The 20,975-nt window shown below is 40.3% G+C and overlaps 1 protein-coding gene across 1 annotated transcript in view; it reads left to right on the top strand.

The window, feature by feature from the left end:
* Window positions 1–19,585, top strand: part of LOC142213236 (choline kinase alpha-like) — a 30,473-nt gene extending 10,888 nt beyond the window's left edge. The window contains exons 3-12 of the mRNA XM_075281517.1: window positions 3,302–3,355; window positions 8,007–8,120; window positions 8,607–8,740; window positions 9,849–9,953; window positions 11,350–11,408; window positions 11,557–11,644; window positions 13,978–14,086; window positions 14,926–15,032; window positions 15,493–15,574; window positions 16,703–19,585. Coding sequence (XP_075137618.1) covers window positions 3,302–3,355; window positions 8,007–8,120; window positions 8,607–8,740; window positions 9,849–9,953; window positions 11,350–11,408; window positions 11,557–11,644; window positions 13,978–14,086; window positions 14,926–15,032; window positions 15,493–15,574; window positions 16,703–16,762 — 912 coding nt within the window. The 3' untranslated portion in view covers window positions 16,763–19,585. The remainder of the gene's footprint in view (window positions 1–3,301; window positions 3,356–8,006; window positions 8,121–8,606; window positions 8,741–9,848; window positions 9,954–11,349; window positions 11,409–11,556; window positions 11,645–13,977; window positions 14,087–14,925; window positions 15,033–15,492; window positions 15,575–16,702) is intronic.
* Window positions 19,586–20,975: the final 1,390 nt, after the last annotated feature.

Below are 20,975 nucleotides of genomic sequence, written 5' to 3'. Positions count from 1 at the left end.
CGTAATATGTTATTCCTGCCGTAAATATTTTCAAAGTTGATGCGTTGACTATAAATGTGGGTGACCTGTCCTGTTAAGTTTCAGCGGACGGGTAACACAAGCTTATCTAATCATGCTCTAGAACACACATGTAGTCTGTGAGCCACTTTAGTCTCCGACAGGCGATGTTGAGCCAAAGCACATAATAAAGGTTTAAAACCTGTTAAAGACATAATCATATGATATGGCGTTTATCCAAGTGTTACCTCCCAGTGATACGGTTTAGACGCTAGTAGCGATCATTTTGTCACTATACGGATTAGTATATGAAGCTGCCTCCAGCTGGCAAGACACTTCCCTGGAGCTCAAGAGTTACATGCGTCTCTTGAGTTAACGGTTAGGAACACCGATCTGTCTCATGGATCCCCAATTTTATTGGAAATATTTGTTTAGAAAAAGTTAAAACAAGAAGAATGGAAAGCAAAAAGGGACATGTTCTTGTGTCATTTGGCCATTGTAGTCGTGTGCCTCATTATAATGTGACAATAAGCCTTGCACACTGTGTACCTTGCTATCCTGATAGACAAGTTCTTAAGTAAATATACTGGAACACTAAGAACATGATCCTCTCCTTTTGCCCAGATGCTTTTTAATTGAAGCTGACGTTTCTTTTGCTTATGCTATATAATTTGAGTGAATACTGTTTTAGTAAACCATGCACATTCAATTGTTTGGCTTCTTGTCCACCTAACAAATTTACAATTTTCAACACCGTTTTAAACAATGGCTGTCATGTTGTCTTGTAGCATGGCGGCCATCTTTTCTCACAAGGTCAGGTGACCTGTGGGGTTGGGATAATGCTGTCCTTCATATTTGAGATACCAGGCAACTATTTATTTTTCTTTCACACTAGGAATTAGGTAAAGACTACGGACTAGATCACTTTAGATCAAGCAAGTGCCGGTGAAAACTGTGGCTGGTAATGCTAAACTTTACTCTTGATAGTACACAGGCCCTCCTATCTCAAATAGTGTAAAAAAATAAAATGGGGTTTTATTTCTCATTCTTGTAGAATTATGATATGTTTTACAGATATTGCTTGGTTTCATGTCGACCACCTTTTAACTTTGCACAAGGTGTTGGAAATCCTAATTATAATACTGTTATTATACTATATGATCTACTAATGTTCCAGAGCTGCACAGTATATTGTGCATTATAAAATGCCAGTGTGACAATTACAATGGGCAGCCTGGTTTTCTGGCATTTTCTCCAGGTCTTGTTGGGTGGGTTTTGCGGGTGGAGACTATTTGCTGGGGCAGGGTGTTATACCTCTTTAGTTGTATGTGCATGTGTTCTTTGCTGCAGGCGTACCCATGCCATCGTGCCTTGCACACTCTGGTTTCCAGGTGACAGACACGATCCACGGTATAGTATGCAACCTCAGAGTCAGCATTATGTAAAGATTTCTATTAATTTGATAAGCAATGGTATATTTTGCATGCATCATTCTGTTTATATATGCTATATGGACTAGCTGTGCTTCAGGCCAAAATGAACTAATGAGGCAATTTGCAGTCATTATAATGATGACTCCTAAATTGGACATCTTTATTTCATCCGGGTCTTATGGTTATTTGTATGACTTCTAAACCTGTAACACTGTAGTCGGCCATCCCAGTCTTAAACTTGTGTGATGGGATTATAACAAATGATCACAGTAGGTGATCTTAAGACTGACTATAAGGAAAAGTCAGCTCTGGCACAAAACCTTCTATAGTGTACAGTGAAACCTTGCTGAGACAACTCCCACATTTGTATAAGGATGTCTTCTAGAGGGGTGGATCTCTAGAAGAAGTGAAATCAGTCACAGAAAATGTTAACAAAATAAAGGGGTGTTCTGGAGGTTTTACTGTAGATGGATAACATTGTATATTGTCTATTTGGCTTTGCCATTTCCATTATATTTAGAAGAGTAGTCCTGATAAAATATTGCATGAAGCATGGGTTCCTGTCTACTCTTCAAAGACCTATAATAAGATTAAAGGGGTTTTCCAGGCTGAATATAGTGATGACGTATACTTAGGATAGTGCATTAATATCAAATGTGTGTGAGGGAGGGGGGTACCCCATCGATAAACTGTTCTCAGTAGCTGATCCAGAGAACGGAGCAGGAAGCAGACAGCTGTGTTTCGTGTAGGTCCCAAACCAGGTTAATGCAGATCAGTTCCCATATACTTGAATGGGAGTTAAGCTGCAATAACCTGGTTTGGCCACTACACTGAGAACAGAGCTGTCTGCTTCTTGCCCCACTGAGAACAACTTATCAATGGGGGTTCCGGTTGTCAGACTACTCCCCCCCCCCCCCCCATCAATCTGATATTGAAGCCCACAGTATTCTTAGCCTGTAAAACCTCTTTAAGACCGCCTCAATGCCAAGACGACTTAGTTCATTTTTGGTACATCACAAGCGTCCATAAAATGATACCAACTATGCTTAGAAACCAGGTTTCCAGCTTGTCCATTCTATTTGTTGAGATTAGTAATAATTACCTGTAAAGGAGCCCAGTAGACGACCAGAACATAATTTCCCAATACCATTTTTCCATTGGCATAATACAAGCTCTTTGTATATAAATGTTCTATCATGTCAAACTGTTCATCTGTTTGTAATCCATGAACAAATTTTGCCATCCTGTAAACCACAATAGATAACTTGTGTTTGGTTGTCGGAAGTGGTTACGTTCATTTAGATTTGGCTCCATTTGACTGTAAAATTCATCGTCCATACCATTTAGTTTTGCATGAGATGGACACCATCATTGTGGAAAGCTTTGACTCTAAAAAGCCTGCTTTCTGAAATATTGCATCTAGTTGGTTGTAGCCATTTCTTCCTGGGTACAGTCTAAGAAATGTTGTTCTCTCTGTTGCCCATTACCCTTTATATGTTTTCATACAGGAATATTGGTAAGCTCTTTATGATAAGGTATGTTTTGTCGTGTCTGACACTGACAGTTGACTGTATTAGCTTCTTAAAGATGAAGCCTTTGAGGCGAATTAATATGTGATGGCTTGCCATGTGTTCTATATATAACTTCATGTTCTAAGCAGTCTACTGTAATGTCTGTATATAACGTAGTAACTGGTTACAAATATGTACTGGAGCTCACATTTGGGGAGACCTCCAGGAAGAGCTGCCCTCTTAGATTGTGGCGGGTGACCAGTATTCACTTCAGATATACATTATGTGGGTGCTGACATGTTAGTAAGTTACTTGGTTGCCATTTCTGTGTCATTAAATGACTTCATTATATTTTAACAGATGTCTTGTAACAAAGGAGAGAACCAGGAGACCCAAAGGGAGAATTTCTTTCAAGTAAGTATTTGCACTGAACATTATCATGGACACGGAGAATATAGTCTTCCTCCATTGTCCTCTATGCTGCTGGACCCTTCCAGTAGGGTGCTGTATACATCATGTACCAAGCATAATACTATACACTGTTGGTGAAAAAAACTGAAAGGGGTTAAATAGTAGGAAGATTTTTCTGCTAGAAAAATACACTCACCGGCCACTTTATTAGGTACACCATGCTAGTAACGGGTTGGACCCCCTTTTGCCTTCAGAACTGCCTCAATTCTTCGTGGCATAGATTCAACAAGGTGCTGGAAGCATTCCTCAGAGATTTTGGTCCATATTGACATGATGGCATCACACAGTTGCCGCAGATTTGTCGGCTGCACATCCATGATGCGAATCTCCCGTTCCACCACATCCCAAAGATGCTCTATTGGATTGAGATCTGGTGACTGTGGAGGCCATTGGAGTACAGTGAACTCATTGTCATGTTCAAGAAACCAGTCTGAGATGATTCCAGCTTTATGACATGGCATTGCATTATCCTGCTGAAAGTAGCCATCAGATGTTGGGTACATTGTGGTCATAAAGGGATGGACATGGTCAGCAACAATACTCAGGTAGGCTTTGGCGTTGCAACGATGCTCAATTGGTACCAAGGGGCCCAAAGAGTGCCAAGAAAATATTCCCCACACCATGACACCACCACCACCAGCCTGAACCGTTGATACAAGGCAGGATGGATCCATGCTTTCATGTTGTTGACGCCAAATTCTGACCCTACCATCCGAATGTCGCAGCAGAAATCGAGACTCATCAGACCAGGCAACGTTTTTCCAATCTTCAATTGTCCAATTTCGATGAGCTTGTGCAAATTGTAGCCTCAGTTTCCTGTTCTTAGCTGAAAGGAGTGGCACCCGGTGTGGTCTTCTGCTGCTGTAGCCCATCTGCCTCAAAGTTCGACGTACTGTGCGGCGTTCAGAGATGCTCTTCTGGCTACCTTGGTTGTAACGGGTGGCTATTTGAGTCACTGTTGCCTTTCTATCAGCTCGAACCAGTCTGGCCATTCTCCTCTGACCTCTGGCATCAACAACGCATTTCCGCCCACAGAACTGCCGCTCACTGGATGTTTTTTCTTTTTCGGACCATTCTCTGTAAACCCTAGAGATGGTTGTGCGTGAAAATCCCAGTAGATCAGCAGTTTCTGAAATACTCAGACCAGCCCTTCTGGCACCAACAACCATGCCACGTTCAAAGGCACTCAAATCACCTTTCTTCCCCATACTGATGCTCGGTTTGAACTGCAGGAGATTGTCTTGACCATGTCTACATGCCTAAGTGCACTGAGCTGCCGCCATGTGATTGGCTGATTAGAAATTAAGTGTTAACGAGCAGTTGGACAGGTGTACCTAATAAAGTGGCCGTTGAGTGTATATTCTCAAAAGAATGGAGCCCAGCTATATGTTACTAGTTCCTGGTGACACTTTTTTCCTAATCTCATAAGACCCTTGTAGACAACCAACGCAGGCTGCATTTTAAAGCCAGTTATACCAGTTTAATCTCTTACTTGCCCATTACAGAAGTGAGAGGTGCTGGGAACAACCGAACAGCTGGAGGGTACACAAGGTGCAGGAGAGCGTAGAGGAAGCTGCTGTTATGCCTTCTAGGAGAGAAGGACAGAAGCAGTCCCATGATGAATATTCACGAGCAGCCATTCTGATTGAGATACAGAGGAACTTCAAAACATTGAGGGAATTTATTAAGACTGGCGATTCTAACTAAGACACGACAGAATTACTAAGGGGCGCCATCCTCTTCTTAATTCATTCCCCAACAGGTGGAATACACGCCAGAGTTACTATGGGATTCCGTCCACTTCTTAATTCATTCCCCAATAGGTGCAAGACACGTCAGAGTTAAGGGGCTCCATCCTCTTCTTAATTCATTCCCCAACAGGTGCAATACACGCCAGAGTTACTAAGGGGCTCCATCCTCTTCTTAACTTTTGCACGTTTACTCTTTGCGAATCTACACCAGTCAGGGACTCCAGTTTTCTGCAATGAGTTATTGTAACTTAGGTGGACCCAGTCTATGTTCCCATCTTGCTCCATTCATAATAAAAATGAGACCTGGTGTGCAGAAGCTACGATTGTGCCATGGTATGCAAACAATGCGCCAAGTTGAGGAATATTTGTCGACTTTCTTGGCACATCCCTGATAGTCAACATGGACCATTGAATTGTTTGTAATGGAAAATTACAAGGTTAGTTATTGAGGTCTTGTCAATTAAGTTAAATTTTTTAGCATATAAATATGGATAAAAACATAACATTATACAGGTAAGAAGAATACTGACACATTATAGATGCTGATGATAATGAGCACAGTTACAATCTGGCCATCATTTTATTAATTTCTTTCAAAGCGAGAATGAATGTAGGGTAAACGCTCTATTTCATAGTAAGTGTCAGTGAGACAATCTATTTTTATCTTGCCGTCTTAAAAGCTCCTGATTTTGTGAAGCGTGAACAGCCTGGCACATTAGCCCAGTTCGTGTATGCAAAGTCACGCATTGCCGCTCTATTTACTTATTGCTGGTTGACTTAAGGGGTCATAGTTCAGATGTAGTTTTCAAAGCTGTGTGCGAAACAAATGAGCATATTTGGCCAAGGTGTAGGAGCTATGGAAAATCACTGCGAGCCGTATCTGCTTTGCAGATGCCAAGTACACTTGTGGCAAAAGTAATTCACTTACAGTGGTTGATTCTGGTCAGGTCTAAGAAGAATTTATGGGGCCACCGCAGTTGTAAGATATGTAGGCCTTTCAGTACCATTTATTGGCTATTACTTTCATAAACATCTTGGACATCTATTTGTCAAGCTGCATTGTATGCCTATTAAATTTTCATTAAAAGCAATTCTAAGAGCCAACACAAAATCGTTGCAGCTCATGGTGTTTATCCGGATATTTGTTACAAGCTCTGACTTACAGGTCCGATCACATTATTGTTACTGGACACCACAATGAAATTTGTGAATGAAGATCATTTTAACTGATTGAGGATTGATTGAGGATTTATCATACTAATCAATTTGGCCATGTTTAAAATCCTCATCCAATTGTTTAAGGAACGATCGTTCACGCTAGGTTCACACCTGCGTTCGGGTCTCCATTCTGTGGTTTCCGTCTTCTGCATACAAGAAGATGGAAAGCACAGACTGGGTCCAGGCCTTGAGTGGCGGTGAGCGTTTTATGCTGTCCGCCGCAAAACCGTTTTTTAAAATCTGGACACAGAGTACTGCATGTCTGCATGACTTTGTGTCTGGATTTAAAAAAAATGATTTCGCGGCGGAGAGCATAAAACGCTCACCGCCGCTCATGGTCGGACAGCTTTCTCACCCATTCAAATGAATGGGTGAGAAAGAGTCCTGCAGGTTTCCGTCTCCTGCTCTGTTTTGTGCAGAAAACGGAAACCTGCAGAACGGAGACCGGGTGCAGATGTGAACGAGTCCTCACACTCAGGATCTCTCGCCTGTAAACAATTTTTCCTTGTGATACCATTCCCGGAAAGATTGTCTGTCCTTTGCCCAGTGTCGCTGAACACATAGGGTGACTTTGAATAACCTTAGCAGCTGATATTGACCAAAATGCGCAGCTAAGTTAGTAACATTAGTCTTTGTCACAAGTTGTGACTTGCACTTTCCACTTGCCAATTGTTCCAAGATGCTAATAAATCTTTAATATCCAGTTAGTATATGTAGCCTACGATTAAACTAAACCAAAGCTGCTTTTAGGCTAAATAGGTTTTCTAGGTCTTAAGTATTGGTGACTTATTGTTAGGATCTGTTATTCAGATTTGATTTGCAGGTATCGGACACATAGGACCCCCCACCCCACCCCACATAGACCACTTCTGCTTCACAGACCATGTGACATCCGGCGTGCTTGGAGTGTGTTGCAGTACCAAGCACACCAGTATACAATATACATTACTGAGTTTGGTAAATTGTGACAAGTCAGTAGCACAGGGGTGTGGACTGCTGGACCTTCACCAGTTTGTTGATCACTGATCCTAAGGATTGCCCATCAGTTCTTCACTACCCTTACTATGTCCATAATATGTAATGAAATCTACAGCTCAACGTAACAGTGATATGTTGCAGTCTATTCACATGCAATGATTATGTATATGGAGAAAGTACAGCATAAAGTCCATTCTTTTATCATCTTTTGATGAACATGACATTGACTACTTTGGAATTTGTATCCTGTAATCTGTTTGACCCCCGCTGAGGGGAATGACCTAGGTTATGTTCACAGGTTTTGAGTATATTGCAGCTTCTATGTTCAGAGCATCTAATGTTGATTGGGAAACTCTTTATCTCCAGGTAACCTCTATGCTCGCTCTAAGAAGGGTAAATACTACTTGAATCATTAAGCTCTCTTGTCTGCTCGGTTGTCTTTAATGTCCGGATTACGATAAGCAGACTAGATGCTTTATTGACCAGCTCTACTGTCTGCATGTAACCTGACACATGTGTCACCTTCTTTAACTCTTGATAACTGAGGCATGGTATTATACCTGGGGTGGTCACATATTTACTTACTGTATCCTAAGGATTGTACCAGCTTTGTCTGATTCTAAACTTTTTTTTTTCTTAACCCTCAGGGTGCTGCAGCTATGGTAATGGAGAGTGTAATGTTTGCAATCCTAGCTGAACGGTCCCTCGGTCCCAAGTTGTATGGGATCTTTCCACAAGGACGTCTGGAGCAATTCATTCCAGTAAGTACAGATAGGATATTGCGTTATTCCTTGGCTCGTGATAAATGAGTAAGTGTTGTGTAAGAGTCTTTTGGATCACATGATTATGTAACTACTGCTGGCCACTGACTCAGTCTCCATTCCCAACTTGTCACCTGCCAGAAACTGCAGTTAAATAGGAGCTTCTTTGGCGTGAGTGCGAGTGGAATCTGCTTTCCATGCCATCTCACTAGCTCCCTTGGCTCGCACCTTTGTCTTATTCCGAGTCCGCTCAGAAACTTGTATAAGCCAAGTACAATTAATCATATAAATGTTCCGTCAACCTCAGACATATTTTCATTTGCCTGCATCTTAATACATTGCATAAATATTCAAAATGGCTCAGATACAGGATAGAATATTGAATGAGCGTGTATAACTAACCCCGATTCATTTTGAGGCCACACTTGCTGCACATCCACTTGTTGGGAAGAAGACAATGATCCTATTTAATTTACCCATTTTTAGAGTCGAAAGCTCCAGACTGAAGAACTGGGTTTTCCTGATATATCAGCTGAGATAGCAGAGAAGATGGCTCGCTTTCATGCCATGAGCATGCCATTCAACAAGGAACCCAAGTGGCTTTTTGGAACAATGGAGAAGTAAGTTATTTGTATATTCACAGGCTCTTACAGGTAAAATGTCTGAATAACTACAGCTTCCCCTAGTTTAATTATGGTGTTAAGGGTGATAAAAGCCCAGCCCAAGTTGGTCAACTGATCTTTGGAATGGCTTGTATCTGGAACACGAAGGCATGGTGTCTGATAAGGGTGAGGGTACTGGTATAGATTAGTCATTGCTGTTTGTGCAGGGGAATATTTTGAGTTTCTTGTAATTTTTTTGAGAAAAAATGATCCTACTAAAGTGGTTATCCAACTACCAAATTATCTGCAAATACATCCATAGCAGTGCTAAATACTCTCTGTTCCCTTGTACACCACTTGCTTTGCTTTATTTTACTTGCTGCTCCTTAAATCATAGTTAATTACATGCAGTGAATCTGTAGAAAAACTAGATTTCCAGTTACTCATCTTCAGGTCAGGATCAGTGGCTTTGAGCAGCAAGAAAATCTTGTGATATTTCATTTGCTAGCTGAACTGCTCACAAGGGGGTAGTGAAATGTTACAGCTGTGGTCAATGACCTGTACTCTGTGTCCGATTTAAAAAAAAAAAACAGTTTCGCGGCGGGACCCAGTCTGACAGCTTTCCGTCTTCTGCATGAGAACGGACTCCGGGCGCTAGTGTAAACCTAGCGTAAGCTGTTCTCCTGAGTTTTTCTCAAACACAGAAGACTATGGAGAGTGAAGGCTGCTATCAGCTAGAAAATTGATTACTACTGCCCAGAATGAGACATTAAGAGTCTTGAAAGATACAGCAGTATCTGAACAGCTCTCACTTAGTGTAGCAGAACTAAGCAGCTGTAATTATTTGTATGCCTTTTCTAGCAGCCTCATCTCCCCTTGCTTCTCCATAGACTTCTATATAAAAAGCAACTAAGTCTGAACAGTGGAGATGGAAACCTATTTCTTCAATAAATATTACAAAGTTTTATATCTGTCTGTGCTGTTTATGTATGATAGGTTTTTTTTTTTATAATTGGAGGAATGTTGTAAGGCAAAATATAAATATATTGTGGAAGGGTTCACAGTGTTCCTATGGAGTGAGTAAATCACACAGTGACTCTATACAATGGTTTTTGCTTGCTTTTAGGTACTTGAAGCAGGTACTGAAAATTAAATTTACGAGAGAATCCCACGCCAGGAAGCTAAACAAGCTTTTAAGTTACAATCTTTCTAAAGAAATGGCTAATCTGAGGTAAGTTCTTGATAAGTAAAGTTTGCTCTGAAAGTGAATTTTGATCTCCTCGCACCAATGACATATAAAGGCCCATTTACACAATGTGTCCCTAGAAACGCCAGTAAACGCAGCAAAGCTGGTCTTTTCTGATCATTGCTTTGTTGGCCTCTGTTAGGCCCAATCACATACAACAAGCAAGACTTCTTCCAGGAGGAGGTATGTTAAGGTGTCTGTAGATGCAGACGTGCTGCTAAAGCAGTTTTTCAGGTTTTCAATATTGATAAATTACTCTGGCCAATTATTAGTAGGCTCACATGGTGCTCCATGTTTTTGAATAATGAGTTAATCTGCTTCCAACTGTATGAAATGAGACATAGTGTTTGTGCAAGTGCGCACGTAGTCCTACTCTACCCGTGGGTACCCCACCCTATTCTGCCTACAATTTACTAGGAACTGATCATAAGAATTGAGCTGCCAAGCTTGTTTGCCCACTCATTGTATATTTTATGCAGCAGCCAATATGCAAGCTTATTGGCGGTATATAGCCCTGTGTAAACGGGGAAATTCTGGCGATAATCAGTACAACTGAATGTACTTTGCATCAGCCAGTGTAATTGATGCTCAACATCCCCAAAGATGGACGTCTTGGGGTAAATCATCAATTTGAGTGAAAGCTGAATTGCAGTAATACAGATTGGCCAGTACACCTTATTGATCTGATATTGATGCCCTATCATATAGGTAAGGTGTTTTTACTAAGCAAGTTATTCCCTATTCATACGATAGGGTATAACTTGTAGATCAGTGGGGCCTGACTGTTAATGAGTATTGAATAAAGCGTTGGTTGGGCAGCATTAATTTCAATGGAGATAGCCAAAGTACAACGCTTAGCAATCTCCGGCACTACCATGTAAATGCGTACTCTGCCCGACCGCCGCTCCATTTAGTCTCCTTTCGTCGCCTGTTCTCCTGATCAGTGGGGTCTGAGCATCTTTCTAGATGTCGGCTTGCTGTCTTTCATTTTTAACTTCGTGGATAGAAATCTGTCGACGTGATGAACTGTCGGCGTACTTCTCATGCACATTACCATGGACTTAATTTTTAATCTATCAGGGGTAAGCCATGAATGACGGCAAGCAGAGATCTAAAAAAATTGTAAGGACTTGATACTGAAACTATACTGGACTATTGGATAATTTTATATTATAAAACATCTTTTCTTTGGTTATTTGTTGACAAATCTCCCCTTTTGGCTCTGGATTGATAACCTGAAATTAAATTTTATTTTTAATACTTGATTTAAGAGATTTTACCTGTTTTTGTTAAAGTCCTAAATAACTAATGGATAAAGTCCTTAATGAATACCAAAAAAATAAAAACGTTTTTTTTTTTTTTTTTAACTCACTTTCTCCAGGGCTTTACTAGAGGCAACTCACTCTCCTGTTGTGTTTTGTCACAATGACTGTCAAGAAGGTAAGACAAGAAATGGTTGGTGGATTTGATGGTGATTCAATTTTTCACTCAGTTGTAAGCTGGATTTGGTGTCGTTTACATTACACTTATCTGGACATTTTTTGTGTGAATGTGTTCCATGTCTTTATCTATGTCTTTTGTGTTTTAGGAAACGTCCTATTACTAGATGGAAGGGAGAATTCTGAAAAGCAGAAGCTCATGCTGATAGATTTTGAATACAGCAGTTATAACTATAGGTACGGCATTGGAAACTATTCCGTCACTCAAATAAATCGACAAAAAAGTGACGCAGCTAAGCAAATGTTTATGATAAGTTAACTAGGAGGCGTCCAAGTGAGATGTTGTTGTGGAGTAACGGAAAGAACTCTGATATCTCATGGAGTATGGGAAGAATATGCAAATCTGTCTTCCATGATGTAATTAGGAAGACAGTGCCTCAGTATGTGCACACCAATAGAGGGCGCTAGTTGAGGATGTTCTAGTCTGTCTTCCATGATATAGTTAGGAAGACAGAACCTCAGCCATGCACCCCTATAGGGGGCGCTCCCTTTAACATCATGCCTGACCTTCCAGAGGCCTTGTGTTTGCAATGATGCTGGGATTTTACCAGGTTCAGTATCTCAATCGAGGACGGCCGTTTCGATGTGTTTGCATCTCTTCAGCCCGGTGTAGAGAGTACTGACCTGGTAGAGGTGAGAGGCTATAGACCGGGTCGGGGGAATATCGTCACTCCATAGGGAGAGACCACCATATAGTAGTGTGTGGAGTCTTATTAAGCCTTTAGCTCTCCACTGTGCAAGGGATCATGGGAAGAATATGCAAATCGCATGGAGTAGACAAACCTTAATCCAATATTAGTAACCGTAACAATAATAAGATGGGTTGGATCCTGAATCCCTTTCATTCTATCGTCGTATTCTTAATTAAATTATTCTTGTTTAGTGTGTTATGTTTAGTTATGTTACTTCCTACCACATACATTACCTGCCATAAACTGTCCGTAGTAGAGTTCCAACCTGGTGGGATCCTCTTTTTGAGGCACATTTGCCTTCTTTGCAGCAGTTACCTGTTGATGGTTTGGTTGCTTGTCATTCAGTCTGTGTATGATTTTTAGTAAAAGGAAAATGTTTGTTTTGGTACCGTGTTAGCCAGTGGTTATGAAATATGAAAAAAAACAAAAAAACTTTTTAAGTCTTCAGTAGGTGATACCTTTTTTAATGGCTAACTCATAATGATGACAGAATATGACGTTTCGAAGCTTCCTTTGAGCTTCTTCTTCAGATATAACTAAAAAACACTTTCTAGAGGCTGCATATTTATGTACAACAGGACACATAGGGATAGGATTACAGGAGGGAGGGGGGAAGAGGCTTATTACTATATACTTATAACAACAAACAATCAATTGCCAGATCCAAGGTTATCTTAATGGCTGTCTTAATGATTTGTATAAAAAAGACATAAACCCACGTGAGATGTTAATTCCATTGTCCAGCGTCTGGAATAGGGTCATGGCCTTGTACTCCTAAATCAGTCGCTGTTTCCTTGATTTAAAGTTCCCTTTTAAGATCAAGATTTTCATGTCATTGATGATGTTGTGGTCTTCCTGGCAGAAGTGTTTTGGCACGGGAAGATCAGTTCTCTGTTGTTTGATTGTATGGCGATGTGAATTAATTCTCATTCTGAGTTTCTGACATGAAAATCTTGATCTTAAAAGGGAACTTTAAATCAAGGAAACAGCGACTGATTTATGAGTACAAGGCCATGACCCTATTGCAGACGCTGGACAATGGAATTAACATCTCACGTGGGTTTATGTCTTTTTATACAAATCATTAAGACAGCCATTAAGATAACCTGGGATCTGGCAATTGATTGTTTGTTGTTATAAGTATATAGTAATAAGCCTCTTCCCCCCTCCCTCCTGTAATCCTATCCCTATGTGTCCTGTTGTACATAAATATGCAGCCTCTAGAAAGTGTTTTTTAGTTATATCTGAAGAAGAAGCTCAGAGGAAGCTTCGAAACGTCATATTCTGTCATCATTATGAGTTGGCCATTAAAAAAGGTATCACCTACTGAAGACTTTAAAAGTTTTTTTTGTTTTTTTTTTATGATTTTTAGATCCCAATATTGATAGCTTTTATGTCTATACACTAATTTGGGGCTGCAAGGTTCTCCCAGACTCTAAAGAGTCTTGTACGGCTATAGTGAGTTTTTCCTCTTCAGTCATTAAGAACATGACGTTAAAGTTTCACTCGATTTTAAGCAGCTTAGTGTCAAAGATCTGCTATTGCGCAGGTATTAGAGGTACTAGCGTGTGGTGATCAGATTACAGTTCTGCACGTTTGTTGTCTGGAAGGGATTAATCTGTAGACACTCAGACCTTGAGGAGCATTTCTTACCCTGTCTGTGAACTTTTATGGCCATCCAACTTTATATATAGTTTAGTTTTATATAGTCATCCAACTTTAGCCCTAGTTTCATACTGTACTGACACAATACCAATAGTGGAGCTGAACTGTGATGTTTGAGACCCTTTTAACAACTTGCATTTCTTTTTTAATCAGGGGATTTGACATTGGGAATCACTTCTGTGAATGGATGTACGATTACACCTATGAGAAATTCCCATTCTTCAAAGCTAACTTTACAAAATATCCCACAAAGAAACAACAGGTAACTACTTATGGCCTTGTGGGTGATGGCTGGTAAGGGGCTCTGAAGTTTTTTTTCAGTTTCAGAATTCCTGTAGGAGATGGACCATGCTACCTACAATTTAACAGATGTTGATGTATGAGTTATAGTTATAACCTAGTATCCATTATTAGAGAGCAATTTAGCCCAAGACATAGTTACATAGTTGATGAGGTTGGATAAAGACATTAGTCCATCAAGTCCAACCTATAACCCTACAGTGTTGATCCAGGGGAAGCCAAAAAACCCCATGAGGCTCATGCTGTGACCTAACTTTTTATTATAGAGCCCAGAATGCACAGTTTCTTGCTAAGTAGAAATAGGGCAGAAACTATAAAGAAATTAAAAGCTGTACAAATAAAACACAGCTATGGATTTTCCAATGGATTCACTTTAGGATGTTGTAAATGTTTGTTTATTAACATTAAACGGGTTTTCCAGCCTCAAATGAAGTTTTCTTACTGATAACCTCCCCTTTGGCTAGGTCGTCGGTATGTGATCTGTTGGAGTCCAGCACCCAGACGCCGGAAGCGTCTGGAGTGGGCACAGTGTGTGTGCAGGCTGTTTTATTTCACGTAATAGGAATGGTGTTGCAATTCCCCAGAACCACCTCTAGGCAGTGGACTGGGTTGCTGCTCCACATCCATGGTGCCTACAGGCCACCGCAACAGTTGATTTGTATGGAGTTTGGATGTCTGACCTCTACAGATCACATACTGATGAGCTTTTCTGTGCATTGTTTCAGTATGACAAATCCATTTTGGGTCACAAAACCCTTTATTTAGCATGTGGATTTTTGACTTTTTTTTTTTTTTTTCTAGCTTCACTTTATATCTAGTTATCTGATGGAATTTCAGCTTGGGTTCGAGAACCTGAGTAATGAAGAGAGAAGCAAAGTGGAGAATGACATGCTGGTTGAAATTAACAGGTGAGTGTGGCTGAAGAACTTTCATACATGTAAAGATGGTTAAAGCATCTAAGCACTTCAACATGGGTTTCCTCTTTGGACAATCATTTTTGTAGGATGGATTCTCTGCTGAGCTCATTACTGGGTATCCCGACCTTCTGCCAACCTGAAAAGTCTTTTTTGGACACCTTGTCTAAAAATCATGGCCAAATTTTTTTATTGTACAAATTGGAAAACCTTAATTAATAAAGATTATAAGAGTTTGGGCTCAAGTATTGCAGTCCCAGATACCCCTTTACCATAGTTCAGTTAGCTTTAAGAAAACAGTAGGAGTAAAATTAATTATTGGGTTTTAGATTTACTGGGACACTTAAAATGCCAATCTTAATGAACGTGCCTCATTATCTTTCTATAGATGTTTAGTATAGTAGCATCCTTTCCTTCAGAGCTTTACATTAATACATATTATTCATTTATTTAGGTTTGCCCTTGCATCCCATTTCTTCTGGGGTTTGTGGTCTATTGTTCAAGCTAAAATCTCATCTATTGAGTTTGGGTATATGGTGAGTATCATATATATTGTGACATATTTGTTGTGATTTCCCAGTATGATTTATCACTGCGTCCTGACTAATACGCTTAACTTAGTAATGAAGTTTTAATCCATTCAGTTTCTAACATTGATGGCCTATCTTATGGACAGGCCACCAATATTAGGTCTGTGGGGATCTGATACCTGGGACTCCTGCAGATCTCTGGTAACCAAACGGCATGGCTCAGCCCAAAAATTTACAATGCATTGAATATTTTACAGTAGATAAGTCATCCGTTGTGAACAATTGTTGGTAGTATATATTTGGTTTCAGCCATGTTGCCAAACTAAACTCCAACGTATTTAAGCCACCTTAAGAGTCTGAAACATAATGAGCAGAGATTTTATTGAAATTACATGTAAAACATGTTCAATAGAGGAACTGTGGTTCATAGTCAGGCTAGGTTCACATCTGCGCCGAAGTCTCCCGCCACAGAAATCACCGAAAATCCTCGGAGAGAAAAGTCCTGCACGGAGGACTTCTCTTTGCTGATTTCATTATAAAAATGACAAGACACCTGGTAGACACTGTTATTGTCTATGGGGTCCGTGGATAATTGCTGTTTTAGTGGTCCGGCTCTCTGTCGCTTGGGTCTTTCGGCAGACCCTAACAATGGAGACCCGTGCTCAGATGTGAAGCTGGCCTCGCATAACAAATTCACTAAGCCTGACCGCCATTCTCTGAATAGAGATGTAACATATTCCTCATTTCTTCAGACTGGTGTGGTGTGCCCCATTACTCTGCTGACCTGCAGGATCAGGAGTAAAGCTGGCCATACATTTCACTTGACGGTTGTGGTGCTGCCACCACATAGGTCATAATAACATTAAAATCTGACCCAGCCAAATAGGTGCCAATTTAGTTTACACAAAAGTCCATTGAGTCCGCTCCAGTTGGCAAATTATCCAAAATTGACCAAATACTCCTGGAAAATAGCTGACACAGCTGATCTACACGTTTGCGGTATCTTTTATAAACCAAGCGACAAACCGATTACAGACTGTTTTAGGCTGATATGTTGTGTAAATTTGATGGGGCTGGTTGAATTGATCAGGCACACCCAAGCCAACTTGTTTTAATGCTGATTTTTGCTTTAAGGAATATGCCCTGGCGAGATTTGATGCCTACTTCCTACATAAGAAGAAGTTAGGACTGTGAGTCTTGCCTGCATGGACGATGACTGGAAAAGTACTCAGCTTTAATACTTTTCAATACCATATACTCTGTAAAATATTCTGCTCCAAATGAATCACGCCGGATGTTTACTGAAGTTTTTGGAACCTGTAATGTGAATCCGTATCGTCTGGATTGAGCACCGCAGAGCAGCTACTTGCTTTTAAGTATATATTTATGACAATGAAATCTATCAGTTTATTAAGTGCTTCTAAGAGTCCAGGGGTCTGCAGTCTCTTATATAGTGTCTTATTCTGGCACTTGATGACTTGGACAGATACTTTTCTCCCATCATGTAATTTTGCCTTGAAATTCATGACAGCGGTATAAGTGTTATTTAGTCTCTAAAATTGTGAATGTAAATATTGTAAAATTGTTTAATATCTTGATCATGATTTATTTCCAGTGTTTTAGTAGGGGTTCTTTGCACACATTCCTGGTTTTTAAGACACGTACGCGCAGTCTACTGTAGTTTATTTCTCAAATTGACTCCTCTGTGACACTTAAAGTGACTATGGCAAGACTTTACACTATTGATATCGTGGTCTGTTTTGGAAAAGGATATGGCCAAACAGGTGTTGCTGCCGCAGCACAGCCACGTATTCAGTATGATGTTTTACAGTCCAGTAGACGGATGTTTTGCGTAAGTCAAGGCTAACAGTTGTAATGACAGTCAACTGAAAATTGGCCACACACTAAATGTTATTTTAATCTTGAACTTGCAGGGTAGTGCCAAGCTGTTGCTCAATGGGCAGCATGTTATAAAGCAATATCATCACGTGAAAGGGAAATTCTACCCTGAGATTACACATCTGACAGTTATAACTAGTGCGTGTTCACTATATAGTGTAAAGTAATACACTAGATAATGGTATATATACAGGAGCCATTTATGGGTTAATTACATGTATCGGGAACAGAATAAGATCTGGTAAAAGGGCAGTCCCATCTCACGTTTATGACATAGGATGTGTTATAGATGCGATCCAGCAATGAACAGCTGTGAAACAGGGGTCAAGGATTCCATTCTTTGGAACGTCGGTCTCTGTACAGGCATCTGTCTCAAGAACCACATCCTATGCATATGCCATAAAGGTATAAGATGGAGATGCTCCTTAATTCTATTGTAATCCTACACTTTTATTGGCGTAGCTGGCTTCCTCGATCCCTAGGAGACTACCAATCAAATATCTTAGAGGATGAAGGGCAGACCTGAAATGGGTCACGATCAGCATGCCGATAAAGCTTTTGTTAGCTACTTATATTGACATTGTCTACCAGACCGTGCATTTTTTTTTTTCTTGTTTAATCGCTTCTTTAGGCTAGAATGACAGAAGCGAAGAACCAAAGACAAATGATGATGTTAAAGGGGTTTCCCAGAGTTGTAACATCTTAAAGTAACTGCAGGAAATGTTATGAAAGCAGATTACTCACCACCTGCTTCCTGTAGAGATGGCGTGCGCTACATTCACGTCGGCGCTTCACCCTGTCCCTGGCTTCATCGATATGAAACCATCACCGTTAAGGCAATGAACTAGATGGTTAGGGTATGTAATGCTTCTATTGTGTAGATGGAAATCCAGAGTAGGCCTCGACATTTGGAGTAGGCCTCGACATTTGGAGTAGGCCTCGACATTTGAAGTAGGCCTCAACATTTGGAGTAGGCCTCAACATTTGGAGTAGACCTCAGATCTGGAGTAGGCCTCGACATTTGGAGTAGGCCTCGACATTTGGAGTAGGCCTCGACATTTGGAGTAGGCCTCGACATTTGGAGTAGGCCTCGACATGTGGAGTAGGCCTCGACATTTGGAGTAGGCCTCGACATTTGGAGTAGGCCTCGACATTTGGAGTAGGCCTCGACATTTGGAGTAGGCCTCGACATTTGGAGTAGGCCTCGACATTTGGAGTAGGCCTCGACATTTGGAGTAGGCCTCAAATCTGGAGTAGGCCTCAAAATTTCCTGTCATTAGTTTAATTTTTTAGTGTCTTGAACAAGCACTATAAACTAAATCCAAATTTATGATTTACAGCGCCCTAATCCAGCTTGGTTAGATACTAGGACATCATGTTGGTCAGTATTACAAGGCTAGACAATGTCAAATTTTTTGTTTTCTTTATATAAAATGTGAAGTAAAATTTTTATATTTAATGCTTTGATTCTTTACGTGACAATTCCTGTATGGAATCTCGCTGGGGTTGTAATGATATGACGAATTGCAGAAATACTATGTATTGATATTAACATACTAAATTGAATTAACAATGGCTGCAGCTTCCTCTGTTTTCTTAGGAATTCTAATCCCCATGTATGGAGAGGATTGTTTAGTAATGCATAGAGCCTACGGCACACTTTGTGTGCGGGGAACATGCAAGCATTTTGGATAATGTTAAGACATTCCTGGCTCAAAATGGAGATCAGTCTGTCATGTTTGTTCCACGGGTCTTTCGTGTATGCTGCCTTCCCTAATGTGATTTGATACTGTGACATACTAAAACACTATGTACTAATAGTCTCTTTAGAGCTTGTTTACACAGGTGTATTTATGTTCATATCCTCCCTGTTTTTTTTGTGAAAAGGTCGGAACTGAAGGTTTTTCTAATCCCTTCTTTATGATTGAGATGCGGACAAAAATGCACTGGTATAAATGAGCCTTGGATCGGTTTCCTTTTTGTCTATTGGCAGTATACATATGTTTAATTTTTATGAATTCACTGTATGAGTAATGTAAAGCAAAATAGCCTTGCACTTTTTTTTATTTTACATCAAATGTAAATGCTGTATTTTTATATTAAAAATATATTGGTGGTTATTGTGTTGGTTTTGTGTTTTTTTTTACTTTTTTTTTTTTCTACAAAAAACCAAAACATTGGGGCAGATTTATTAGCACTGGAGTTTTGTACTACAGCATAAGGGTATGTTCACACGGAGGAAAATCGATTCTGCGTGTGAACAACCACGCGACTAGCCACAATGGAATCGTGGCATCTGCTCCGGATTAGGCCCGAATGAATGGGCCTAATCAGGAGAGAGTTTTGCGCCGCGGACATCGCGGCTGAGCCACTTGTGAAATTCACGGCAAGATAGGTCATCTCGCTTCTTTTTTCCACTACTAGCAAGCGGAAAAAATAAGCGAGCGGCTCCGATTGCAGATAATGGTAGCTGTTTTGACAAGCGGATTTTGAGGCGGATTCAGTGTCAAAATCCGCTGCTAAAAAACTCTGTGTGAACTAGCCCCTAAGGCCCCCAACAAAAACAAGGCATTTTTGTCTTATCAAGAGGATCCAGTGTCAGAACGGAAATCTAAGGCAGTCACAAAACTGATATGAGTTCTAATAAATATCGGGCTGAGGGGTTCCGCCTCAGCTTTCCCTGCTCACTCATTTTCATGGAAAGTGGCTACCAAGGCGCAAAATGGGGGATGTGGCACAAGAAAAAGGGCCACATTAGTACCCATCTATGCCAGAAAGTTGGTATAGATGGGATAATACATTCCCCCTATTATTGTTTTTTTTTTTTAATTTTGATCCAAAATGCCACCCACAATCTTTAACCCTTTCCTGTTACAGGCATTTCTCATTTTTGACTCCCACCCCCTTCCAAAAGTTGCAACTTTTTATTTTTCCATTTCCAAAGCTGTATGAGGGTTTAATTTTTGGGGGGGACAAATTGTACTTCTTAGTGATACCATTACATATTGCATATGATGTACTGGGAAACAGTAAAAAAAAATCTGAATGGGTGAGATTGGAGAAAAACTGCATTTGCATGATTTTCCTATGGGTTTAGTTTTCACGGCATTCATTCTGCAGTCAAAATAACATGTCACCTGTATTCTGTGGGTCGGTACGATTCCAGCAATACCATATTTACATATACATACACGTATAGCAGCACCAACAAATCTGGGAATCGTCCTATAAAGTGCACGGCAGAAACCCGTCTCCAGCCAAAAGGGTTCCTAATAGAAAAAACAATCCGTTCTGCCGGTAACTTGTGTAGATGGAAAATGTCCTTTTATCGGAAAAGCAGCACAAAAAAAAAAGTGTACTGCTTTTCCTATAAAAGGACACACAAGAAACTGACAGACCGGATTGTTTTAACCCCCTTTAAAAAAAATTTCCCCCAAAAAAATTCTTGTAGTCGCCGTTTTCTGACATCCTTAAATTGTTTATATTGCTATACAGCACTATTATTGGT

This window comes from Leptodactylus fuscus, chromosome 7 (assembly GCF_031893055.1).
Source record: "Leptodactylus fuscus isolate aLepFus1 chromosome 7, aLepFus1.hap2, whole genome shotgun sequence".
Classification (NCBI taxonomy): Eukaryota; Metazoa; Chordata; class Amphibia; order Anura; family Leptodactylidae; genus Leptodactylus; species Leptodactylus fuscus.
This window is presented reverse-complemented; position numbering and strand designations above follow the sequence as displayed.